The sequence below is a fragment of the Mustela nivalis genome (assembly GCF_964662115.1).
Source record: "Mustela nivalis genome assembly, chromosome: 11".
In the NCBI taxonomy this organism is placed as follows: Eukaryota; Metazoa; Chordata; class Mammalia; order Carnivora; family Mustelidae; genus Mustela; species Mustela nivalis.
The window spans coordinates 101,254,502-101,277,738 of record NC_139030.1 but is presented as its reverse complement, the minus strand read 5'-3'; the positions used below and the strand labels follow the sequence as shown (position 1 = coordinate 101,277,738).

Here is a 23,237-nt window from a genome sequence, read left to right as displayed (position 1 = left end):
GAGAGAGATGTCACAAGTAGTCAGAGAGGCAGGAGGAAGCAGGCTCCCTGCTGAGCGGAGAGCCCAATGTGGGGCTCGATCCCAGGACCCTGGGATCATGACCTGAGCCGAAGGCAGAGGCTTTAACTCACTGAGCCACCCAGGTGCCCCTACAGCTATGTTTTTAAAAACTAAAATGAATTTGAACAAATTTCTTATTTCCTCCTTATCAGTCTATTTAATGTTTCTTAAAAGAGAGCTGATCTCAAATAACATACATGCTTGGTGGGGGGGTGGGTAAAGGCAATACAAAACAATGAGCAGAAAATAGTTTGAAAGGAATAAAATGACATATTCTTTAATAACAAAATTTGAATGCTGTGGAAGAGTCTTCAAAATTTGGAAAAATTACATTTCAGTATACTCTTACAGTAGCTAGATATTTTAAAAAATTAACATTTATTGGTTAAATGTTAATCAGTAATGCTAACGTTTCAGCACAGTGTTCCAGCACTAGTACTGGAATAAGTACTGTACCATTTTTACTTGAAAGATGTGGTACATTTGAAGTCCTGAATACCCTTCACATGGTACTCTCTCGCCCACGCACCTCTAGCTACCTCCTGCGTATAATCTCTGAACACACTTGGCTTCTCTGACTTTATGTGCTTGCCCCTGGCTTCCTGTTCCAAATACTGCCCCTCCTTTAACACTTACCAAATTTAGCAGTTTACAGAAAAAAGTAAATGTATCCCTTTTAACATGCTTAAAATAGAGAAAATACAGGATGTCATATCAACTCTCACACTTTATAAAGAGATCTGCTATTTCCTTTGTGGGTGGTATAAAGAAACATATTCTAACTCTGTCAAAGAACAACGAAGTTCATTTTAAGGAAGCATATCTTAAAAGAGTACATTTCTACTGCTTGACCTTAACAATGACACTTCCATAAATCAAACATGAGTAAGCTGACAATGTCACATACCACTCTTTACCCAGGACAAGCAGTGACTTCATAATCACAAAGATAAGGCACAGAATCACAGAGATAAGGTACATTTAAAATCTTAAATACGATTCTAAAGAAGCTCTCAACCCTTAGCAGACCTTTTTTTTCTTTGGAGATCTTTTTAAAAGCCCTAAAAATACAACTAAATTTTATTACTACCAATTCCATGCAATCATCCAAATTTTTCCTGCCATAAATTTATCACATACAAATTGTCAGTGTAATACTTGAAAGAAAAGAAGTTGACTATAAATACATGCTGAGCTATAAACAGGCTTGTGGGCAATTCAGGAAATGAAGAACAAAATTCAACATTCATTAAAAGAGCTTTTATTCTCTATAAACTATCTTTTATTTTGTTTTATTTTAGATGACAGCTCTTTCATTTTAATTGCTTAGCAAATGTTTAGTGTGAATGACATTTAAAAATCTTTGCTGCAATTTCCTTCCCTGTCACCTCCTCTTCAACCCACAACATGTTTAACAAAATTGTTAACCATCTAAATTAGAAACTGTCTTTTAATATGCATTAATGAGGTTCTGTGAAAATTCAAGGTTACCAATTCCCTTCTTCCAAAAGGCACTTTTAAAAATGCATATACAGGGACGCCTGGGTGGCTCAGTGGGTTAAAGCCTCTGCTTTCGGCTCAGGTCATGATCCCAGGGTCCTGGGATCGAGCCCTGCATCGGGCTCCCTGCTCAGCAGAGGAGACTGCTTTCCTTCCTCTCTCTCTGCCTGCCTCTCTGCCTACTTGTGATCTCTGTCTGTCAAATAAATTAAAAAAAAAAAAATCTTTAAAAAAAAAAAATGCATATACAGGGTGGCCTGGGTGGCTCAGTGGGTTAAAGCCTCTGCCTTCCACTCAGGTCATTATCCCAGGGTCTTGGGATTGAGCCCCACATCCTCTCTGCTCAGTGGGGAGCCTGCTTCCCTTCCTCTCTCTCTGCCTACCTGTGATTTCTGTCTGTCAAATAAATAAATAAATAAAATTTAAAAAAATGCATATACGATCAAGGGTTAGCAGATTAAATATCCTTGACTCACTCCATTTGCTTCTGTATTTCTGATAACGTACTACTTACTACTCTCCTAATTATCCAAACTTAACAACCCCCTTGCTAACATTTTATCTTCCAAATGTCCCCTCCATATGCTCACTTAATTTTAGCCATATTGTGTCCCTTTAGATTCAAGGACTCCTTTTGTTTCTCTGGAAGAGCTTCAAAACACTAAAATTTTCCTCCGTATCTTTATATCCAATTATGTCACTCTCCTATACAATGCTAAAAGAGGTCTGAATTTCATCTAGTCATTGGAGAAACACCTTATGAACATCTGGGATAATCAATAAAGATCTTAGAAAGGCCAGGCCTATTCTTAGTAGGATTAAATTAATGCTAGAATAAAGCACATTACAATATGATCTAAAGTGTGATCTAGAGACCCACATAACAAAGATTAAAAACAAGCCTCAAAAGGATGGACCTTATTAGCAAGTAACTTCAGGACCCATCAGAACGAACTTTAAGTTTTCCAAGGAAGGCAACAAAATCTAAGCTTCTAATGATGTAACATTCAAAATATTAAGCATTTGATAAAAGATTATTTGATATGCAAAGAATAAGCAAATTGTAATCCATTACCAGTTGGAAAATGAGTCAACAGAAACAGGCCCAATAACAACAAAGATGATAAAATTAGTAAACAACAATTTAAAAACAGTGATTATTAATATGCTCCAAGATTTAAAAGGAAAACATAAACTTGATGAAAAGAGAAACAGGAGCTGTATCAATCTTTATAAAACCCAAGTAGAAATAGAGTATAATATCTAAGTTGAAAAATTCACTGGGTAACATTAACAGATTAGATATTCCCCAGAAGAAAAAAAAAAGTAGTAGACTCAAAGGCATAGCAATGGAAACTATCTAAAATGAAGCATAAAGAAAAACAAACAACTGGGGAAAAAACAAATCATTAGTGATTTTTTTCATATAGTATCAAACTGTCTAACATACACGCAACTGGAGTCACAGACAAGGAGAGAGGCAGAGCAGAAAGAATATTGGAAGAAATAATGGCTGAAATCTTGTAAATTTAATTAAAACTATAAATCCATCATTCAAAGAAGTTCGACTCTAAGCAGAATAACACAAAGAAAATCCAAACAGAAAATCTTAAAAGCAGAGAGAAAGAAAAAAGGAAACATTACATTCGAGGGAACAAAGACAAGAATAAGCAAACACTTTTTATGTCTTAAAGCGCATAAAAAGTGAACTCCGAATTCTGTACCAGTGAAAACACCTCACATAAAAGGTGAAATAAAGACTTTTTTCAGACAAGCATAAAAGCGCAACTATTCATTGCCAGCCAACCTCTGTTACAAGAAATGTTGCTTCCTCAGGCAAAAATGATACAAAATGGAAAGTTTGATCTATAAAAAGAAATAAAACCCCACAAAACTGGCAAATCTGTATGTAACTATATAAAACCTTTATTCTTGTTATTTAATCTATAAGTGACTAAAGTAAAAATAATAACAATTAATTATGTGTATAACATGTAGATGTAAGAGACAGGGCAACAATAACACATAGGATGATGAGGGAAACAGAATACTGTTGCAAGGATGTCACTTTATGAACAAGTATAATGTTATCTGAGGATGCAATGTAGTAAGTTAAAAATGCAAACTGCAAACACAGAGCAACCACTTAGAAAAATGAGAGGTGTACCTACTCAGTCAATAGTGGAATTAAAATGGAATCCTAAACCAAACCAAACCAAGCCAAACAAAACTCCAAAACTCAGTTCAAAAGAATGAAGGAATGAGGGAAAAACAAAGAACCATTAAATGGAACAAAGAGAAAAGAAATGATAGTACAGAGTCTACTGACTCAACCAGACTGATAATTATATACATGTAAAACGTCTAAACACCCCAATTATAAAGTAGAGATAGTCAAACTGAGTTAAAAATAAAATGATCTAACCATAAGCTCTCTACAGGAGATGTCCTTTAAATATTCAGGTAAGTTAAAAGTAAAAGGATGAAAAATGCTATCATACTAATTCTATACAAAGTCTTTTCAAAAATAGAGGCAGGAATATTTTATGAGGCCTGCATTACTGTAATACCAAAATCAAACAAAGACATTGCAAGGAAAAAAATGTACAAATTAATACTTTTCTTGAATGGGTCACATGCACATATACACAAAACATTAATAAATCAAATCCACAATCTGTCAGAAGGATAATACATCATGGTAAGTGTCGGTTTCCCCCCACAAGGTTGGTTTAAAAATTCAAAAGTAGAAAAAACTGAAAATCAACAGAATTCACCACATTGACAGACTAAGAAAGAAAAACCATCTCAGTAATGGAAAACAGGCATTTGACAAAATTCAACACCCATTCATGACAAAAATCTCTTATCCAACTAGGAAAAGAAAAACAATTCTCCAATTTGAAAAAGGCCATTCTAAAGGAAATTAATGGCAAGACTGTAACTTTTCTCTAATATCGGAAATATGGCAAGGATGTATATTCTCATCACTTTTATTAAAAATATACTGAGATCCTGTCTTATTCAAGAAGGCAAGAAAAAGAAATAAAACACATCCAGAATGAAAAGAACATGTAAAACTGTCTCCATTTGTAGACAACATTGTGGTTTACAGATGGAATTCTAAGGCATCTATAAGAAAGTTAATAAAACTAAGGGCCACCCAGATGGCTCAGTCAGTTAAGCATCTGACTCTTGATTTCAGCTCAGGTCTTGACCTCAGGGTCATAAGATCGAGCCCCACACTGGGCTCTGTGCAAAACATGGAGCTTTCTTAAGATTCTCTCTCTCTCTCTCTCTGCCCCTTTCATGCACCTGCCCCCTCTGCTGGTGTGTTCTCGCTCTCTAAAAAAAATTTTTTTTTAATAAAAAAATAAAACTAAGTAGAGTTCCAGAATACAAGGTCAACATATAATCAATTTCGTTTCTATACACCAGCAGTAAACACCTGTAGAATAAAACTAAATAAAAAATGCCATACAGTAGGAGAAATAATTACAATTTTTAAAATTAAATATGTGTAAGACCTATATAATAAAAATTACAAAATACTGTTAAAAGAAATTTAAAAAGACCTAAATAAATGGAGAAATGTATCATGTTCACGGACTGGAAGACTAAATTGTCTTAACATGTCAATTCTCTAGAGTCTATGTAATTCCATTCAACTGGAAACTGACAAGCTGATTCTAAAATTTATGTAAAGATGTGAAAAACCTAGAATGGCCAAAACAATTTTTGGGAAAAAAAAAAGAGCAAAGGCAATTTATACTATCTGATTTTGAGATTTACTACAGAGTTACAGAAATCAAGACAATGTAGTATTTATATAAAGATAGCCTTAGGGATTAAAGGAATGCAGTGAAGTGTCCAGAAATAGAACCACACATGCATATGCAAGTGATTTTTCAATGAAATTACTAAGGTAATTCAATAGGGTGAAAGACAGTGTTTTCAATAAGTGGTGCAGAAACAACTAAACATTCAATGGAGAAAAAAAATCTGGACCCTAACCTCATTCCACGTGCAAAATTAACTATAAAATGGACCATTCACCTAAATGTAAAAACAAAACATAGGAAACTTCTAAAAGAAAACAAAGCAGGGAGCCTGGGTTGCTCAGTAGTTTGAGCATCTGCCTTCCGTTTAGGTCATGGTATCAGGGTCCTGGGATTCAGCCCCACATCGGCTCCCATTTTCTCTCCAGTCCCTCTGACCCTCCCTCTGCTCATGCTCTCTCTAACTCACTATCTCTCTCAAAAAAATAAATAAAATCCAAGTGTTCTGGGATCAAGCCCAGAATCTGTCAGACTCCCTCCTCAGCAGGGAGTCTGCTTCTCCCTCTCCCTGTGTGTCCTCTCTTTCTCTTTCAAGTAAATAAATAAAAAATCTTTATTAAAAAATAAAAGAGAACAAAGGAGAGTATCTTTGTGATCTTGAAGTAAGTGAAGATTTTTTTTAGAAACACACACACAAAAATCAAACTATTATGAAAGCAAAAACTGAAAACTAGACTCCACCAAAATATAAACTTTTGCTCTTCAAAAGGCATTATCAAGAAGATGAAAAGGCAGGAGAACGTGGCTGGCTCAGTTGGTAGAGCATAGGATTCTTGATCTCAGGGTTGTGAGTTGGAGCCCTACACTGGGTGTGGAAATTATTTTAAAATAACAACAACAGCAAAGATGAAAAGGCAAGCTGGTATGGGAGAAAATATATGCAACCCATTTATCTAACAAAGGATTTACATCTAGAATATAATGAAGACATTTACAATTCAATGGTAAGAAAAATTTTATAATGGGCAAATGATTTGAATAGACAACTCAAAATAAGATCTAGAAATGGCCAATAAGCATGTGAATAGATGGTCGACATCATTAGTCCAATCAGGGAAAACTAAACCCACAAAGAGATACCAGGGCATACCTACTAGAGTGGCTTCAATCAAAAACACCGGACATTACCAAGTGCTAGTGCTGTAGGACAGAGGTCAGCAGAGCAGGAGGCTCTAGCCAGCTGCCTCTGCCTGATTTTGTGAATCCAGTTCTGCTGGATCACAATCATACTTGTTCTTTTATATTTTGCCTGTGGCTGTTTTTCTGCTACAATAGCAGAGGTAAGGATTTGCAATTCAGCAATAAAAATGACTGAACTACGGATACATACCGCCATGTGCATAAATCTCAAAAACATTTTGCTGTACAAGAAAGCCAGACATAAAAGACATAGATTAATTTGTATGAAATTCTGAAATTAATTTGTATGAAACTGTATGAACAAGCAAATTTTATCTATAGTGACAGAGAGCAGATCAATGGTTGCCAGGGGCCAGTGGTTGAGAGAGGGGGTGCTCTGGGTACAAGGAACTTTTGGAGGGACAATAAAAATGTCCTACAACTTGACTGTACTAGTGGTTACATGAGCGTATATATTTGTCAAAACCAAACTGTGCACCTGAAATGGGCACCTTTTATTTTATCTTAATAAAGAGATTACAATAAAGCTGAATAAAAGATGGAAAAAACTTTGGGTTTGGACGGATTTCAGATTTTTTCGGAGTTTTAGAAAATGTGTGTAAGGCTATGTGTGTACCGTAGGATCTATAACAACTCCAACTGGTTTAGTAGCAGCACCCCATATTTAAATACATTAATACATTTTCAGCAAACAAATACTAGCACTAAGTAAAAGAAGTCTAGAAATAGCTACACAGGTCAGGTTTTGTGCAATGAATTTTAGAACCAAAGTTTAGAAACAAACTTTGGGTGTACAGAGTGTTTTTGATTTCGTCTTATAGATAAGGGCTCTACAGCTATGTCTGAATAGCCTGTGTGTCCTGGGAGCTTCTTAAGTGTCACAAACTGTTGTCCGGTGTTTGCAGGGTGTATGAAAAAGCCTTGTCAAAGATACAAATAGAAAGACAAAGAGGGGGCGCCTGGGTGGCTCAGTGGGTTAAGCTGCTGCCTTCGGCTCAGGTCATGATCTCAGGGTCCTGGGATCGAGTCCCGCATCGGGCTCTCTGCTCAGCAGGGAGTCTGCTTCCTCCTCTCTCTCTGCCTGCCTCTCTGCCTACTTGTGATCTCTCTCTCTCAAATAAATAAATAAAATCTTAAAAAAAAAAAAAAAGAAAGACAAAGAGGTCCTGCTGACCAGGGCTCACGTGGTGCAGGACAATCTGACAGAGACAACACACAACACGTAAGGCTGATTTTGATAATTCAGTTGGAGACCGGGAGAAGGAAAGATTAATTCAGTTAGTCTCTCAGGAGATCAGGCTGGAAAGCGAGGCCAGGGTTTCATCCTGGTGGGTCTTACATGCTGGGAATTGCACTTCAAAATTTATTAAACCAGACTCACCAGTGATACTCTCTGAGTCTCTGTGATTGCTATTCATGAGGGTTTCTTCACCTGTTGGTGATGTAAAAATGGCATTCTGTGATTGATTCATGCAGGATCCTTTCTTGCTTTGGTTGACAAGGGCAGCTTTGGTATGAATCAGAGTAAAGGAAATCCATCAAGCCATTCAATAACAAAATGGATCTGGTTGTACTGCTATTTTCTTTAAAACAGCTTTTTTTGGATGAGTCAAATGACATCTGCAGCAATGAGTGTTCTCATGTGATTATCATACCCTGGAGAGTCATGACCTAAAACAAAGAACACATCAAGTGTCATTAAGAATGTTTTCCTAGTGATACTTACAACATGGATAAATATCAAAATAATCATGTTGGGTGAAAGATGTCAGACAATACGAAAATACATAGTGTCTAATTCCATGTACATAAAATTGCAAAAATGTACACCGATCTACAGTAACAGAAAGCAGATCAGTGGCTTCCTGGGGCTGGGGGAGGGGAGTCCCAAGGCGCAGGAGAAATGTTTCGGGGATGAGGAGTAGATTCATTGTTGTGGTAAGTGGTGGTGGTTTCACAATTATATACATGTCAGAACGTATAGGTGCAATCTAATAAATAAATTATATAATATTTAAAAATTTAAAGATAATCAATGTTTAAAGTAAAATAATAATAATAATAATCAAAAAATACAGAGTCTGTAACATATGTAGAAGTAAAATGTATACAATATCAGCACAAAGGCCAGAAAGAGAAAAATGGAAATATACTGTTATAAGGCTTTTACATTACACACGAAATAGTAAAATATCTCTTGAAGGTAAACCGTGATAAGTTAAAGATGTATACTATAAACCCTAAAGCAACCAATAAAATAACTCAAGAATTACAGATAATAAACCAACAAAGGAGATGATAATGAATGGTATAGTTTCCCCACTCTGGCACTACTAGTATTTGGGGATAATGCTTGGTCAAGTGCACTGCAGAAGTTCAGCAGTCTGCCAGCAGAACTCTCTCCCCAGACCCTCTCCCAGATGTAAAACCAGAAACATCTTCAGACATTGCCAAATGTCCCCTGGTAGGCAAAATCACCCCCAGTTGAAAACCACTGATATAAAAGATGTTCAACCTCACCTACGACTAAATAAAAATGGAAAGAAACTACTTTTCACCTATTCGATCAGCAAACATTGAGTTTTATTACATTCATTGTTGGGGAGGGTATGGAGAAGCAGCACTCATACTGTTGATAAAAGTGCAAACTGGTACAAACTTTTTGAAAGGCTATTTGGCAATGTCTACCAAACTTTAAAAGTGTGCATACACAATAATTCAACAATTCTACCACTAACAATTTATAATATGAATATGCTCACAAAGTATGACAAAATATAGGCACAAGAATGCCCATATGGTGTTTTTTTAAACCATAAACACACGACTGAAGAGAAAATATCCACAAAGAAATGGTTTAATAATGGTACACAAACAAATGTAATGCATAAAATGTGTGTGTGTACTTGATAAAAACTGTTACCAGTTAGGAGAACTGTTTAATACTAATTATAAGTCTGGCTTTATATCAAAAGACAGTCTCTACCAAATAGTCTCTACTTAGCAACTTGCAGCTTCTATTTGTGGCTAACTCATTCCCATGCATACTATTTATAGGCATTGTAAACATTCAGTGTTTTACAAAAGTCACCCCCACCAAATGGAAGGGAACAAAATAAAGGCATTAAAAGCAACTGAAATATGGTCACTGAGGTAGAAGAGAAAAGCACTCTCCGTAAATACTATGAAAGACAGTTTCAGAGATGAAATGGGCAAGAGAATTAAATACTACAGAAAAGGCAAAGGAGAGATTTATTTTAAAAAGGGGGTACTAGGACCCTAAAATCAATATTAACCTCCTAGAAACCAATTCAGCCAAGAAGTTAGGCCCAAAGCTAAGCTGCAAGGAGTAAGGAAGTAAGACAGTAAGAATGGAGTTTACTGAGTACAGCCCAGGATTTCCAATACCAACTTTCAGGTTTACATGGACCAGTAAAATTTCAAAAACTTCTGAGGTTATTGACACAGGGTTGCCTTTTTTTTTTTTTAAATACATTTTTGTAAGGAAAAAGACATAATGGAATAAACAACAGTTCTTCCCAAAAAAGGAGTTTGTAATTTTATGTTGACATAACAGAAATTTAATTTTTCTATATTTGAATTCAGAAAATTTTAATAAATAAAAAATTTTAAATTCTATACTAAAGGCAACATAAGGAATTGGAGAAGATGTTTGCAAATGATATATCTGTAAAAGGGTTAGTATCCAAAATACATAAAGAACTTAAGAAACTCAACACCCCAAAAAACAAATAATCCAATTAAAAAGTGGGCAGAAGACATAAATAGGTATTTTTCCAAGAAGACATACAGATGGCCAATAGACACATGAAAAGATGCTCAATATCACTCATCATCAGGGAAATGCAAACCAAAATTATAATGAGATGTCACCTCATACCTATCAAACGGCTAAAATCAACAATACAAGAAACAGCCGGTATTAGCAAGGACGTACAGAGAAAGGAAGCTTCGTGCACTGGTGGTGGGGATACAGACTGGTGTGCTCACTCATAGCAGAAAACAGCATGGAGGTTCCTTGATAAGTTAAAAATAGAACTACCCTATGATCCAGCAATTGCACTCCAGGTTTTTACCCAAAGAATACAAAAATACTAATTCAAAGGGATACACGAACCTGATGTTTATAGTAGCATTATCCATAATAGCCAAATTATGAAAACAGCCTAAGTGTCCATCGACAGATGGATGGGTAAAGAAGATGTGGTATGTACACACACACACACACACACACACACACACACACACACAGGAATATAACTCAGCTGTAAAAAAGACTGAAATCTTGCCATTTGCAATGACATGGATGAATCTAGAGCATTATGCTAAGCAAAATACATCATTTAGAGAAAAACAAACACCATATGATTTTACTTACATGTGGAATTTAAGAAACAAAACAAATGAACAATGGGGAAAAGAGAGAGAGAGAAAGAGAGGGAGAGGAGGCAAATCAAGAAACAGACTCTTAAATACAGAGAAGAAACTGAGGGTGACCAGAGGTTAGTGGGGTGGGGGTAACGTGTGAAATAGGTGATGTGCATTAAGGAGTGCACTGGTAACGAACACCAGGTGCTGGATGGAAGTGTTGAATCACTATATTGTATACTTGAAACTAATACAACACCGTATGTTAACTAGAATATAAATAAAAACTTTTAAAAATTCTATTTTTTAAGTAAAACATAAAATTGTCAGGATTGCTGTCAAAACAGCAATCTGCACTAGCCAGTGCAAAATGAAGTGATACTCAAAAGTATTTTTTTAGGTACTTTACCTCCAGTTGTCAAAAATTCATTTTCACAGCCACAATCAGTCTAGTGTATACAACTGAAGTCTTCCCCACGTACCTTATTTCCCAAATTGCCATTCTTAAATCAACCACTGCAAAGGGAATGGAACTAAAATTGGATCAGACCAATAGAGATTTCTCTGCCCACCCCCACACCCAGGAACTGGGAGGAGGAAGAAAACAACCTCCCCGGAAGTTTATGACCACCAGGTATTCGAACAAAATCTCAACTTGGGGTTCTGCCATCAAAGAAGTGAGGGCGGGGATAATTCTTGAGTAGGCAACCAAAACCATCTACTACCCAAGTCTTTATGTCACACATGATCTTTAAAATTATCACACTCCAGAGACCCGGATTTATAGATAAGCCCAGCAGTGTATCCTGAAATACAGAATGGTGACACAAATATAAGAATAAATATGCTAGTGTATAACAGGCCTAGTGCAGGGTCAGTAAACTACTGCCTGAACACTGAATTTGGCCTGTCACCTGTTTCTGTACAATCTGTGAGCTAAGAATAGTTTTATATTTTTAAATAGTTGAAAAAAACCCAAGTTAAAATGTTTCCTAATATGTGACAATTATATGAAATTCAAATTTCAGTGTCATAAATGAGAACACAGCCAGACTCATTTGTTGAAATACCATCCATTGTTTTCATGGTACAGTGGGTGAGCTTGGTAATTGTTAACAGAGAACTTGCAGTTAGGCAAAGCCTAATATATTTCCTATCTGACCTTTTATAGAAAAAGTTGGCCAACTGATCTAGTAACAAAATAATTCATCTGTCTAAATCAGTGATTTCCTAGGTCAACTTTTAAACACGGAATTCACCCTTTTAGATACTTAAAATTAGATCACTACCTCTTGAGGAAGTTCAGTAAAGAACAAAATTCTACTTTCTATACCTATAACTGTATTTAAAGTTGTTTCAATTTCTAAGAAAGCATTTTTTAAAAAGCACCAAGTTACAAATTTGCTTATGAAGAAAGAAGTAGAGCGAAGAAGGTAAAGAAGAAAGAAGAGAGGGAGGAGGAAGGGGATGTAGAGGGAGGAGGAAGGGGATGTAAAGGGAGAGAACAGAAGCCAAGTGCTTCTCCTACAGGTCCAAAGTGGTTTTTAAACAGAACTAACCATATTCTAACCAAAGACCATTGTGAAAATATAATGATAGCCTTGGGACATTCTTCCTGCCGGCCACTTACCCATTAGCTGGCTTAATCTTTAATATTTACATTAGCATTCATATTTTTTCTTTTTTTAATATTTATATGTATTACACAGAAACAAAAACTATGGACTCTAGATCTTTACTCTAGAGGATTGCTTTTTAATTAGTTCTGGAGGTAGTATTAACTGTTTAGTGTTAACTCTAAAGGCAAGAATAAAGAAAACCAAGTCCATCTTCAGAGTCACGTAGAAACAATCTGGACCTCCAGGATAATCCAGGAACCTGACTTACAAGACAACTGTGCACCAGATCAGGGATGATCTGCAAATGATATGCTCTTCCTAGTGACTCTTTAGAACTCAGTAAACCCTTGGGATATGCCCTGGTCTGGATCTGAGCTCCTCAGCAGGATTAGTGTGAAGTAACAATGCTGAGTATAAAACAATGTATGCACCTTGGCATTAGACAAGCTTAAATTTTCATCTTACTGACTGGTTTTCTGACTCTGACCACATTATTAATGGTTCTTCATTGTAAAGGTTGGAATGATAATTAACTACTCTTTTTTTTTTTTTAAAGATTTTATTTATTTATCAGAGAGAGAGAAGGGGAGAGAGCGAGCACAGGCAGACAGAATGGCAGGCAGAGGCAGAGGGAGAAGCAGGCTCCCCGCTGAGCAAGGAGCCCGATGTGGGACTCGATCCCAGGACGCTGGGATCATGACCTGAGCCGAAGGCAGCTGCTTAACCAACTGAGCCACCTAGGCGTCCCGTTAATTAACTACTCTTGAGAGGGAGAGTCAAGTATGAGAACTAAAAAAAAAAAAAAAAAAAAAAAAAAAAAAATCCTAGTTTGGTACCTGACATTACAGTAGACACTGACATGCTTATTCCCTTCAGCTTCCCCCTTTTGTTTAGGCCTGAAGAACAGATAATATCTTCTGTCTAATATTTCTTAAATTTCTGGCTCAACAGCCAACTCTAAGCTCAGAATAGCTACCCTGTTTATGTAATAGATGTAGGCTAAAGATTGAAAAGTCTTCGTATTGAAAGAGGAAAGGACAAAGCAATAAAGTGACAAGTGCCTTATAAAGCAAGAATTTGAGGGACATTATTACTGAAGCTTATTCCTTCAAGGATTCGGGGGAAGAGCTACTATAATAGAAGCTTTAACCATAACTAGTACCTTTATTCGTAGCACAGTAGTTGTATTAGTTCCCTGTTGCTGCTGCAACACACTACCACAAATTTAGTGGTTTAAACCAACACCAATTCATTATCTTACAGTTCTGGACATCAAAGGATGAAGTGGTTTTAATGGGTCCAAACAAGGTACTGGCAGGACAGTGCTTCCTCTGAAGGCTCTGAGAAGAGTACACTTCCTGGTTTCTTCTGAGGCTGCACTCCTCGGCTCAGAGCTCTTTCCTTCACCTTCAAAGCCAGTAGCAGCACAGCATCTTCAAATCTCTCCGCCTTCATTGCTATGTAACCTTCTGCCAAATCACCATCTACCTCCCTCATAAGGACATCTATGATTACACTTAAGGTCCAACTAGATAATCCAGGATAATCTCCCCATCTCAAAATCCTTAATTTAGTCCCTTCTGCAAAATCCTTATGCCATATAAGGTAATACTCATAGGTTCCAGGGGATTCGAATCTAGGAGTCTTTGGCAGCCATTAGTCAGCCTACTATAGTGGTTAAGAACATGGACACTGGAGTTAGACTGCCCATATCTGAGTCCCAGTTCCACCACTTACTAGTTGTAGGGCTGGGCAAATTACTTAATCTCATTTTTCATCTGTAAAACGGGACTAATAACAAGGTTTACTTACTTGAGTAAGTGAGTTATGGGAGAATCACAGGAACACCTACCTCAGAGGGTCGCTGAGGGAATTACATGAGTTAACACGTGAAAAGCTCTTAGAACAACATGCTTCCATTACAGTAAGTGCTATGCAAATATTAGTTATTATTTCTATCACCACCAAATAGTACTATTTCATTATCTTTACTGTTTTTGTGCCTCATACAAAGTTGGGAGCAATGTAAACCACTTAATGGCATCTTCTCTTAACATAAGAAATCCCATTTATTTCCTGCCTTGTAACAAGGGATGTTAGTTTAGTGCCACGAATCATTTTTCTTTCTACCTCTTGAAGCATGAATAAAACAGAAAGCTTGCAGAGCCAGAGTCCTAAATGTAGTAGAAACTGCTGGCAAACTCTGACAAACACAACCGACACATTTTCCGTGCCCCTCCTAGTTTGTACAACATATTCTTAGTACTTCTTTGAGCACCAACTATTTTCTATGCTGGATCTTTATTCACTCTTTTCAGGAACAACTTCACTGCTTTTCTTCAATCAACCAAGCATGCATTCTTTAACAAGAAGCCAGCCTTTATAAGTCATGCACATGTAGGAGAAAATAGAGTAAAACAGCCAAGTGACTTATTTAAATAAGAATAAGACTTAAAAAGAACAACCAAAACATGTCATTGGTAGAAATATTGCTGAAGAAAACATGTCTAATGAGTTAGCTTAGCCTAGCCATGGGAACAAAGTGGTCAACAGTGGGTGCCAAAATATAGGCCCTGTGCCTTAAAAAGAATCTTACTACTTCCTTAAAATAGCATGCTATGGCCAAAACAGCCTTACAGAAAAGGCTAAAACAATAAGAGAAACTTCATCTTAACAGAAGCACAAGACCTAGAATTAAAGTAAACATAGGATTTTTTAAAAAGATTTTATTTATTTGTCACAGAGAGACAGTAAGAAAGCACACAAGTAGGGGGACTGGCAGGCAGAGGGAGAAGCAGACTCTCTGCTGAGCAGGGAGCCCAATGCAGGACTCAATCCCAGGACCCTGGGATCATGACCTGAGCCATATGCAGATGCTTAAGCAACTGAACCACGCAGGTGTCCCTAAATAAAATCTTGAAGAAAAAGAAAGAGGAGGAGGAGGAGGAGAAGGAGGAGGAAGAGCGGAGGGGGAGGGGGAGGAGGAGGAGAAGGAAGGGGGGAGGGGAAGGAGAGGGAGAAGAGGAAGAAGGAGGAGAAGAAAAGGAAGAAGAAAGTTGGGGAAAAAGGGTGTATGTGTGTGTGTGTGTCACCACCAAAATCCAACCTGAGGAGTGAGAAGCAGAGCTCACAAAGACAGAGACCACAACACCAAGTGTAGCTGCACTAACGTGCCCTAACATATGACACGGCTATTCAGCACAGCTGGTCTCCCAGCAGTTGTAACGTTCACCCTTAGGAAATAGGAATTATGCCCTGCAGATACTTTGTCCCTCTTTTTTAGTGATCTTTTTTAAAGATCAGTAGTGTTGGGGCACCGGGAGGGCACAGTCAGTTAAGCATCCAACTTTTGGTTTCTGCTCGGGTCATGATCTCAGGGGCATGAGAACAGACCCAGGCTGGCCTCTGTGATCAGTGTCGCATCTGCTTCGGATTCTCTCTCCCTGTCTCTCCTTCCTGCTCTCTCTCTTAAATACATACATATGTACATACACACATCTTAAAAAAAAATCAGGGTTTCAGAATATGAAATATATGGAGGCAACTCTACTTACAAACAGGTTGGATTCCAAAATGCTGTTAAATCCATTAGTTTAAAGGTCCAAAACCATGAGTGAGATTTAGGCTTATGGGTTCCGCGTTTCCTCCTAACTGTGTATTTTGAGCATTTTTAAAAACTGCCCTGTTTTGTTTACAAAAAACATCTGCTGAGGAAGGGAACCCTTCCCTGCCACAATCTCTACCAACAGAAGGGAGTGAACCTTTGGCGGCAAAGGAACCTACACCAGAGCTTCGCCTGCAGATTAGGGAAAACGGTGAACCACGGTGCCATCTGTGGTTTTTGATAAGTTTCCATAACCACCCTTGCATTCACCATGTTTAGTCTTTAAATTCTTGAACTCCTCACTTTAACTGAATCTTTGACTAAATAGGCATCCCACGTTAACAATGATTCTCTGCCCAAACCATTTCAAACATTCACATTTCTTCACATGTGCCTGTCACTTGCACAGGTATGTCGTATTTCATGGACTTGTCCTTCAAAATCATCCTTTATTTAACATGTGTAATTTTCTCACTTAAAATTTTTTTTTATAAAGATTTATTTATTTATTTGACAGAGAGAGATCACAAGCAGGCAGAGAGGCAGGCAGAGAGAGAGAGAGGGAAGCAGGCTCCCTGCTGAGCAGAGAGCCCGATGTGGGACTCGATCCCAGGACCCTGAGATCATGACCTGAGCCGAAGGCAGCGGCTTAACCCACTGAGCCACCCAGGCGCCCCTCACTTTAAATTTTTTACACTATTTCCACTTTTGTGTCCATCAGTCAATCACTAACGCTGCTTTTAGGGACAAAATGGGGTTTGTAATATTTATAAAACACCTCAAAACCATATACATAAAACAAACATGCTACAAATAACAATAACGGCTGAATCGCAAACGACCATCTGACAGCAATCAGCAGAGCTGAATCTGCTCTGGAGCATACTCTGTTCCTAGCCAGAAAGTTCCTATAAATTATACATTTTAAGCAGAGGAGTTTGCATTTAAAGAGATTTATAAGACATCGTTCAAGAACAGGGCTTTTTGTCCTATACATTTAAAGACAGAACTTTAGATGTCTTATGCTTGGCATTTTATTTCAAGCCAAATATTAAAGGTCTCAAGAAAATTTCAGTGAGTCTTGTTTGCAAAGGATAATGAATTTATATCCTCTGAATAATCTGGCCCAAACTACTGAAGTGGAAAGGGATACTGTTTCTCTGTACTTTCCTAAACAAATAGTGAATGGTGAGAGAATATGTCACAGTTAATAGGTCTTTGTGATTCATCAGGGTCTTCAAATCACTAAGAACTAAAACTACTGCAGCAACACTGAAGAAGGTTTTCTAGGTAAGGAAACACTTGTGAGTCAATGATCAATTTCACAGAAAAGCAGCCACATTATACAACTGTGGCTGCACATTCCATACTTTACCTTTTATAAAGTTAGGCAGATAATCCAAAAGCAAAACAATATTACAGGCTTTTTCAAGAAGCAAGGTCTAATCATTATCAAAAGCCGTTTTGTTTCATATTTTGCATTTATATCCTCATCAAAGTACAATGACAGTTAGCAAAATACCACCCCAATTACAAGGAAAATGTTAAATCATACCTCTATAACTACTCTTTGGGAAGTTATAAAAACGGGATTTGAAATAAAATATTAAAAGATAGTATTTTATGGTGCTTAAATAATCAAATTTCACCCATCTGGCAAATTCACACATCCAATATGCTGGAGTACCAGCAATGGCATCTAATAAAAGGTTATCATTATCGGTGCATTTTATTTTTGAATCTTAGAAGTATGATATTAACAATATTAAACATGTATAGTAGATATGTTTCTCTTTCCTATTTGGCCTTATGATGAATTACATATATTGGTATTCAAAAGTTGATTAGCACCTTTGTATTTGTAATGGACTATGATGTAACACATACTAGATAACCCATTTATTTTTGACAGATTCTTATTTCCTTCTCCATATACTTTAATGAATAATATTAAAACTGAGAAATCTATACTTAGATAACTTAATCCCTCTATGCCTCAGTTACCTCATTTATAAAATAGGGACAATCACAGTACATTTCTTCTAGGTTACGTGGATTAAATGAGTTAATATTTATAAGCATTTATAATAGTACTTGAACAGTAAACATTATTTATGTGTTAAATATAATTTAAAAGTTAAGTAGATAAAGAGGTAGAATTATAAAATACAAACAATACCGGGGCACCTGAGTGACTCAGTCAGTTAAGTATCTGACTCTTGATTTCAGCTCAGGTCATGATCTCAGGTCGTAAGATCACGTCCGGATTTGTCCTCCGCGTTTAGTGAGGAGTCTGCTTGAGGTTCTCTCTCTCCATCTTCCTCTGCCCCTACCCCTTGCTCTCTCACTCATAAATAAATTAATTAATTAAAAAAATACAACCAATACCATTTCATGATACCTGGTTATCCAGACATAGAAGATTCAAGTTCAGATTAGTTCCTACCCTTCCACATTGTTAACAGCTCTACTCTCAAAACAGCACATGCTCTTATAAAAAGCATGGCTATGTATCTCACCTGGAACTGCAGTTCTAACAATTATTCTAACCTAAGGTAGTCCTTTCTTGTCACTAACCACTGGTGTTAGGCAAACTCTTACAAAAATTTCCTCAAAAAGCCCACAGTGAGATTGCATGATGGGAGTAGAGCCATTCAAAGGAACCAACAAAAACTACGTAGTCAAATTAAGTATATACATACCCTAAGATCCAGCAATTGTGCTCCTGGTAATTACCTATGTCAAAGAAATTCTCCTATCAGCCTATAAAGAGACATGTAGGAGACTGTCTCCTGTATTGCTATTAGTGATAGTAAGGTGAGGGCCTACTTCCTAAAGAGCAGATTGGTAGGGGCGCCTGGGTGGCTCAGTGGGTTAAAGCCTCTGCCTTCGGCTCAGGTCATGGTCTTGGAGTCCTGGGATTGAGCCCCTCATTGGGCTATCTGCTCAGCAGGGAGCCTGCTTCCCCCTCTCTCTGCCTGCCCCTATGCCTGCCTCTCTGTCTACTTGTGATCGCTGTCTGTCAAATAAATAAATAAAATCTCCATTAAAAAAAAAAAAAGAGCAGATTGGTAAAATGTGGTGGATACACACATGGAGCAACACAGCCCTAGAAATACAGTGCTGAGGGTATAAAGCAAGAAGCAAAATTAGAGAGCTACCATAATGACATTGCCACAATAAATTAAATTTTTTTCTGCATTAAATTTATTGACACATCAAAATGCTTGCCTTGTGGGCTGGAAAGTGAGGGATATTTGGAGCAAGGTATGGGATAAAAGGGGAAATTAAAAAAAAAAACCTATGGGGTTGCCTGGGTGGCTCAGTGGGTTGGGCCTCTGCCTTCGGCTCAGGTCATGATCCCAGGGGCCTGGGATCGAGTCCCGCATTGGGCTCTCTTCTCAGGAGGGAGCCTGCTTCTCCTCATCTCTCTCTCTGTCTGTCTCTCTACCTATTTGTGATCTCTCTCTCTGTCAAATAAATAAATAAAATCTTTAAAAAACAAAACAAAAAACAAAACAAAACAAAAAAAACCTATGGAAACCCTACCTATATAATTATTATTGTGTCTCTTCAATTCTTAAAGTTTGAACATGTGCCTGAATAGGAAACATTTGCTTTATATAATACTACCTACCTACTCTAAAGCAATTAAATTTCAACTAAGGAAATTTTTTTTTTTAAGTGAGAGTGGGCCTCAATATTGGCATTTTCAGGTGCTTGGTTATCTGGTAAAACTTTGAGGGGAAAACATTTAAGTTCAAAGACAAGTGTTTAAAAGTAGTGAATAAACTACATTCCATGGGTCAGCAAACTTTTTCTGTAAAAAGCCAGATAGGAAATATTTTAGGCTTTGCAGCCATATAAAGCTTCTATCACCAATTATCTTTGTTGTTTTTTTTCAACCCTTTAACAATGTAAAAACCATTTTTAGCTCATGTAACTGGCTAAATTTGATCCATAGGCTCTAGTTGGTTGACCTCTGGTCTACACCTTAAATCATGGTATTTTGTACCCCAGAATAAAAAACTGTAATGACCCCAAACTTTTATTGAAAATGCAATAAACAGCTGAATAAGCATTAACAACATCATCTTTTAAAAATTCTACTACTAGGCAGGAATCCCATCTTTTACTTGATATTCCAGCATGACAGTAAGTATCAGAGGAAATAGCATATATATAAAATCCTCAAGATAGAATCACCTTCTAATTACACATCCCTAGTTTTATGCCTCTTTCCATCACCCTTTCTTTTTTTCAAACTCACTTCTACCAAAAACAAAAATAAACAAAACAAAACAAACAAAAAAAAAAAACTACAAAAAACTGGCTTAGAAATATGAAAAAACAAAGCAAATTATTATCTGGAAGTCAAAAATAATTTAGTGATGTCATATGGCAGTCTAGTCAAAGAAAACAGGATAGAAAATAGCTCAAAGATACTAAATAAATGCAAACCTCAAAAGGGTACACTTCAGTCTCACATTCACAAACCAGTGTTGATTTACTTCTCCAAGAAAAAAAACAACTTGACACTTAAACTCTGTCTGAAATCCTATATCCTTTTAGGAGAGCACCCTCTTCTCTGTATGATCTAGCAAAAGAGCTACATGATGTTATACGGTACATTCAGTTGCAATATTGCAAAAGCTTTTTCAGGATAGGGTTTTCTTAGAATTTCTAATGAGTGGAGACTAAGTTTAGTATAAGTTATTTAAATATTTGGAAATTTGATAAATGGAGAAACTAAGATTGACTAAAAGCGTTATTATCATCATATTATACCGAAGAAGGTACACATTTCATCATCTTAATATATGACAGCAAAGTTCCTCTTAGGAATCAAATGTTTTTGTTTGAGAAAATACACAGAAAAGCCACTTGTGGAAGGGGAGGCCCTGCAGCATCAAAAGGAAGGCTAAGATGTTCTGCATAAGACTAGGGAAATAGTTGTTCTTTCTTTCTCTGGAGAGGGAGGGAGAAGGCAAGGGAAAGAAACCCCATCTAGATGACAGTAGCTCAGAAGCCACAAGAACACCAGGAATTTGCAGAAATCTTAGGGAGGGTTTTGGTTTCCCCATAACATGGAGGAAACTGGAGGTTCAAACCAACCATTTAGCTTTTAAAGAGCCTGTCTGGACACTCAGCTGATATTTGGGTTATAGACATACTAAAATATTTGTTCACGAGAGCAACTGATGTCAAGAATCTATATTCTGAGAATTAATAGAATCAGCAGAGCTATTGTATTTTAAAATCTTTTTTTAAAACAGAAATTTACGTCCTTTTGATTAAAAAAAAAAAGGAAAAAAATTATAGGTCTTCAAAATGAGTAATGCAGAGTAAATGGCATTAGAGTGTTTGGGATTTCCTGTTCTCTTAACAAAAAATAGGGGGAAGCATCTTGAGCACAGACACTTTATACAACAGATTCCACAAAAGGGTAAGTACTCTATTTCTAGAACCGAATAAATCCTTCCCCAACACATCAGAAAGTATTTTCTTCCAATGTTGACTGGCAAAATTTAGGTAGTAGATAAAATCAAGAGACTTCATCACCTGAAAACCTACAGAGTTCACGGGAGATTAGGAATAAACTGAACAGATGTAATCATGCCGGCAGACTTAAGTGTATTACTGTATAATCTGCTCTTCAGAGCTTACCTTGGAGTAAAATAGATAAGACCCATTGAAACACCATTTGAACACAGCAGGAGGATAAATACAAAGTTTAAAAACAGAAATAATAAAAGTTAGAGAACCTGTGTCTTCCTTTCTTCTTGACCCTTCTAACAATCAAATGGAAACTTGCTTTTGGTGGTTTAAGATGATCCTAAATCCTTCAGTTATTTTAAACTTGTAATACTTAAAAGCCTTTCAAAGTAGAAGTTTCTAAAAGATGCCAAAAGAAAACTGTAAAGTAGTACAGCTACTACTAGTAGATCAACAAAGTAATCAGTGGCACCAGGACATGCAATCTTATACGACCAGGAACAGGGTATAACATAAAATGGGGGTGAGTGCTCAGGACAGAATATTATTATTTTTATTTTTAAAGATTTTATTTATTTATTTGAGTGGCAGAGATCACAAGTAGGCAGAGAGGCAGGCAGAGAGAGAGAGGAGGAAGCAGGCTCTCGTGGAGCAGAGAGCCCGATGTGGGGCTCTATCCCAGGACCCTGGATCAGGACCTGAACCAAAGACAGAGGCTTTCACCCACTGAGCCACCCAGGAGCCCTAAGACAGAATATTATTAACATATTTATAAACATATATATTTCTAGAATGATTTCTTTTTTTAAAAAAAGATTGTATTTATTTCTTGTAGAAAGAGAGTACGCACAGAGGAAGAGTGAGAGAGAGAAACTGAGCAGAGAACCTGATATGGGACTCGATCCCAGGACCCTGAGATTATGACCTGAGCCAAAAGCAGATACTTAACATACTGAGCCATCTAGGTGTCCTCTAGAATGATTTCTAAAATTCTTCATTTCTATACATATAACCATTTCAGTACTATAACTCTACAAAGCAAAAAGACGTTCAAGTTACATTGAGGTTTAAATATTAGTCATTGTTTTTCAAATCAGTTGTCACAATTAACTCCAGGACTTCAAGATAAAGGGGAGAACTGACATGTAATGGAGATTCTGGCTTTTCAGTGAAATTCAGGAACAAAGCAAGAACAGATCTATTTTTTGAGCTCTGGCTACTATCTGCCACTCAGGAGACAATGAAGAATCTGAACTTGATGGGCACAGTAATAGGCAGCTGAGAACATTTAGGAACCCTCTTTCTCCACCTGCCTTATTAATAGCTCGTAGTCCCAGTTCCTCAGCATTTTATCATGGGCCTTCTCCTTTCTCTCTTAAGGAATCTCATCTACTTCAAAGGCCTTAACTTCCAATTATATTATAATTACTTCCCCAGTCTTTACCTTGAGCCGGAATTGGCATATGACTTTAAAATGGAAACTCAAAATCAGCCTGCAATCAACCCCACAAATTCATCACTTTCCAAACTGAAATTATATCCTTCTCCCATGAAATGTTTTTTCCTCCTTTACTAATTGTTTATTATCAG

At 36.9% G+C, this 23,237-nt stretch overlaps 1 protein-coding gene across 2 annotated transcripts in view; it reads right to left on the bottom strand.

The window, feature by feature from the left end:
- Positions 1–23,237, bottom strand: part of TRAK2 (trafficking kinesin protein 2) — a 66,253-nt gene that overhangs the window by 31,426 nt on the left and 11,590 nt on the right. The window contains exons 1-2 of one of the 2 annotated variants that reach the window (XM_082688923.1): positions 16,102–16,340; positions 7,921–8,210 (exon numbers count right to left, since the gene is read on the bottom strand). In XM_082688923.1, coding sequence (XP_082545049.1) covers positions 7,921–8,011 — 91 coding nt within the window. In that variant the 5' untranslated portion in view covers positions 8,012–8,210; positions 16,102–16,340. Of the gene's footprint in view, positions 1–7,920; positions 8,211–16,101; positions 16,341–23,237 lie in introns of those variants that run through there. The other variant, XM_082688922.1, reaches the window with a different exon arrangement.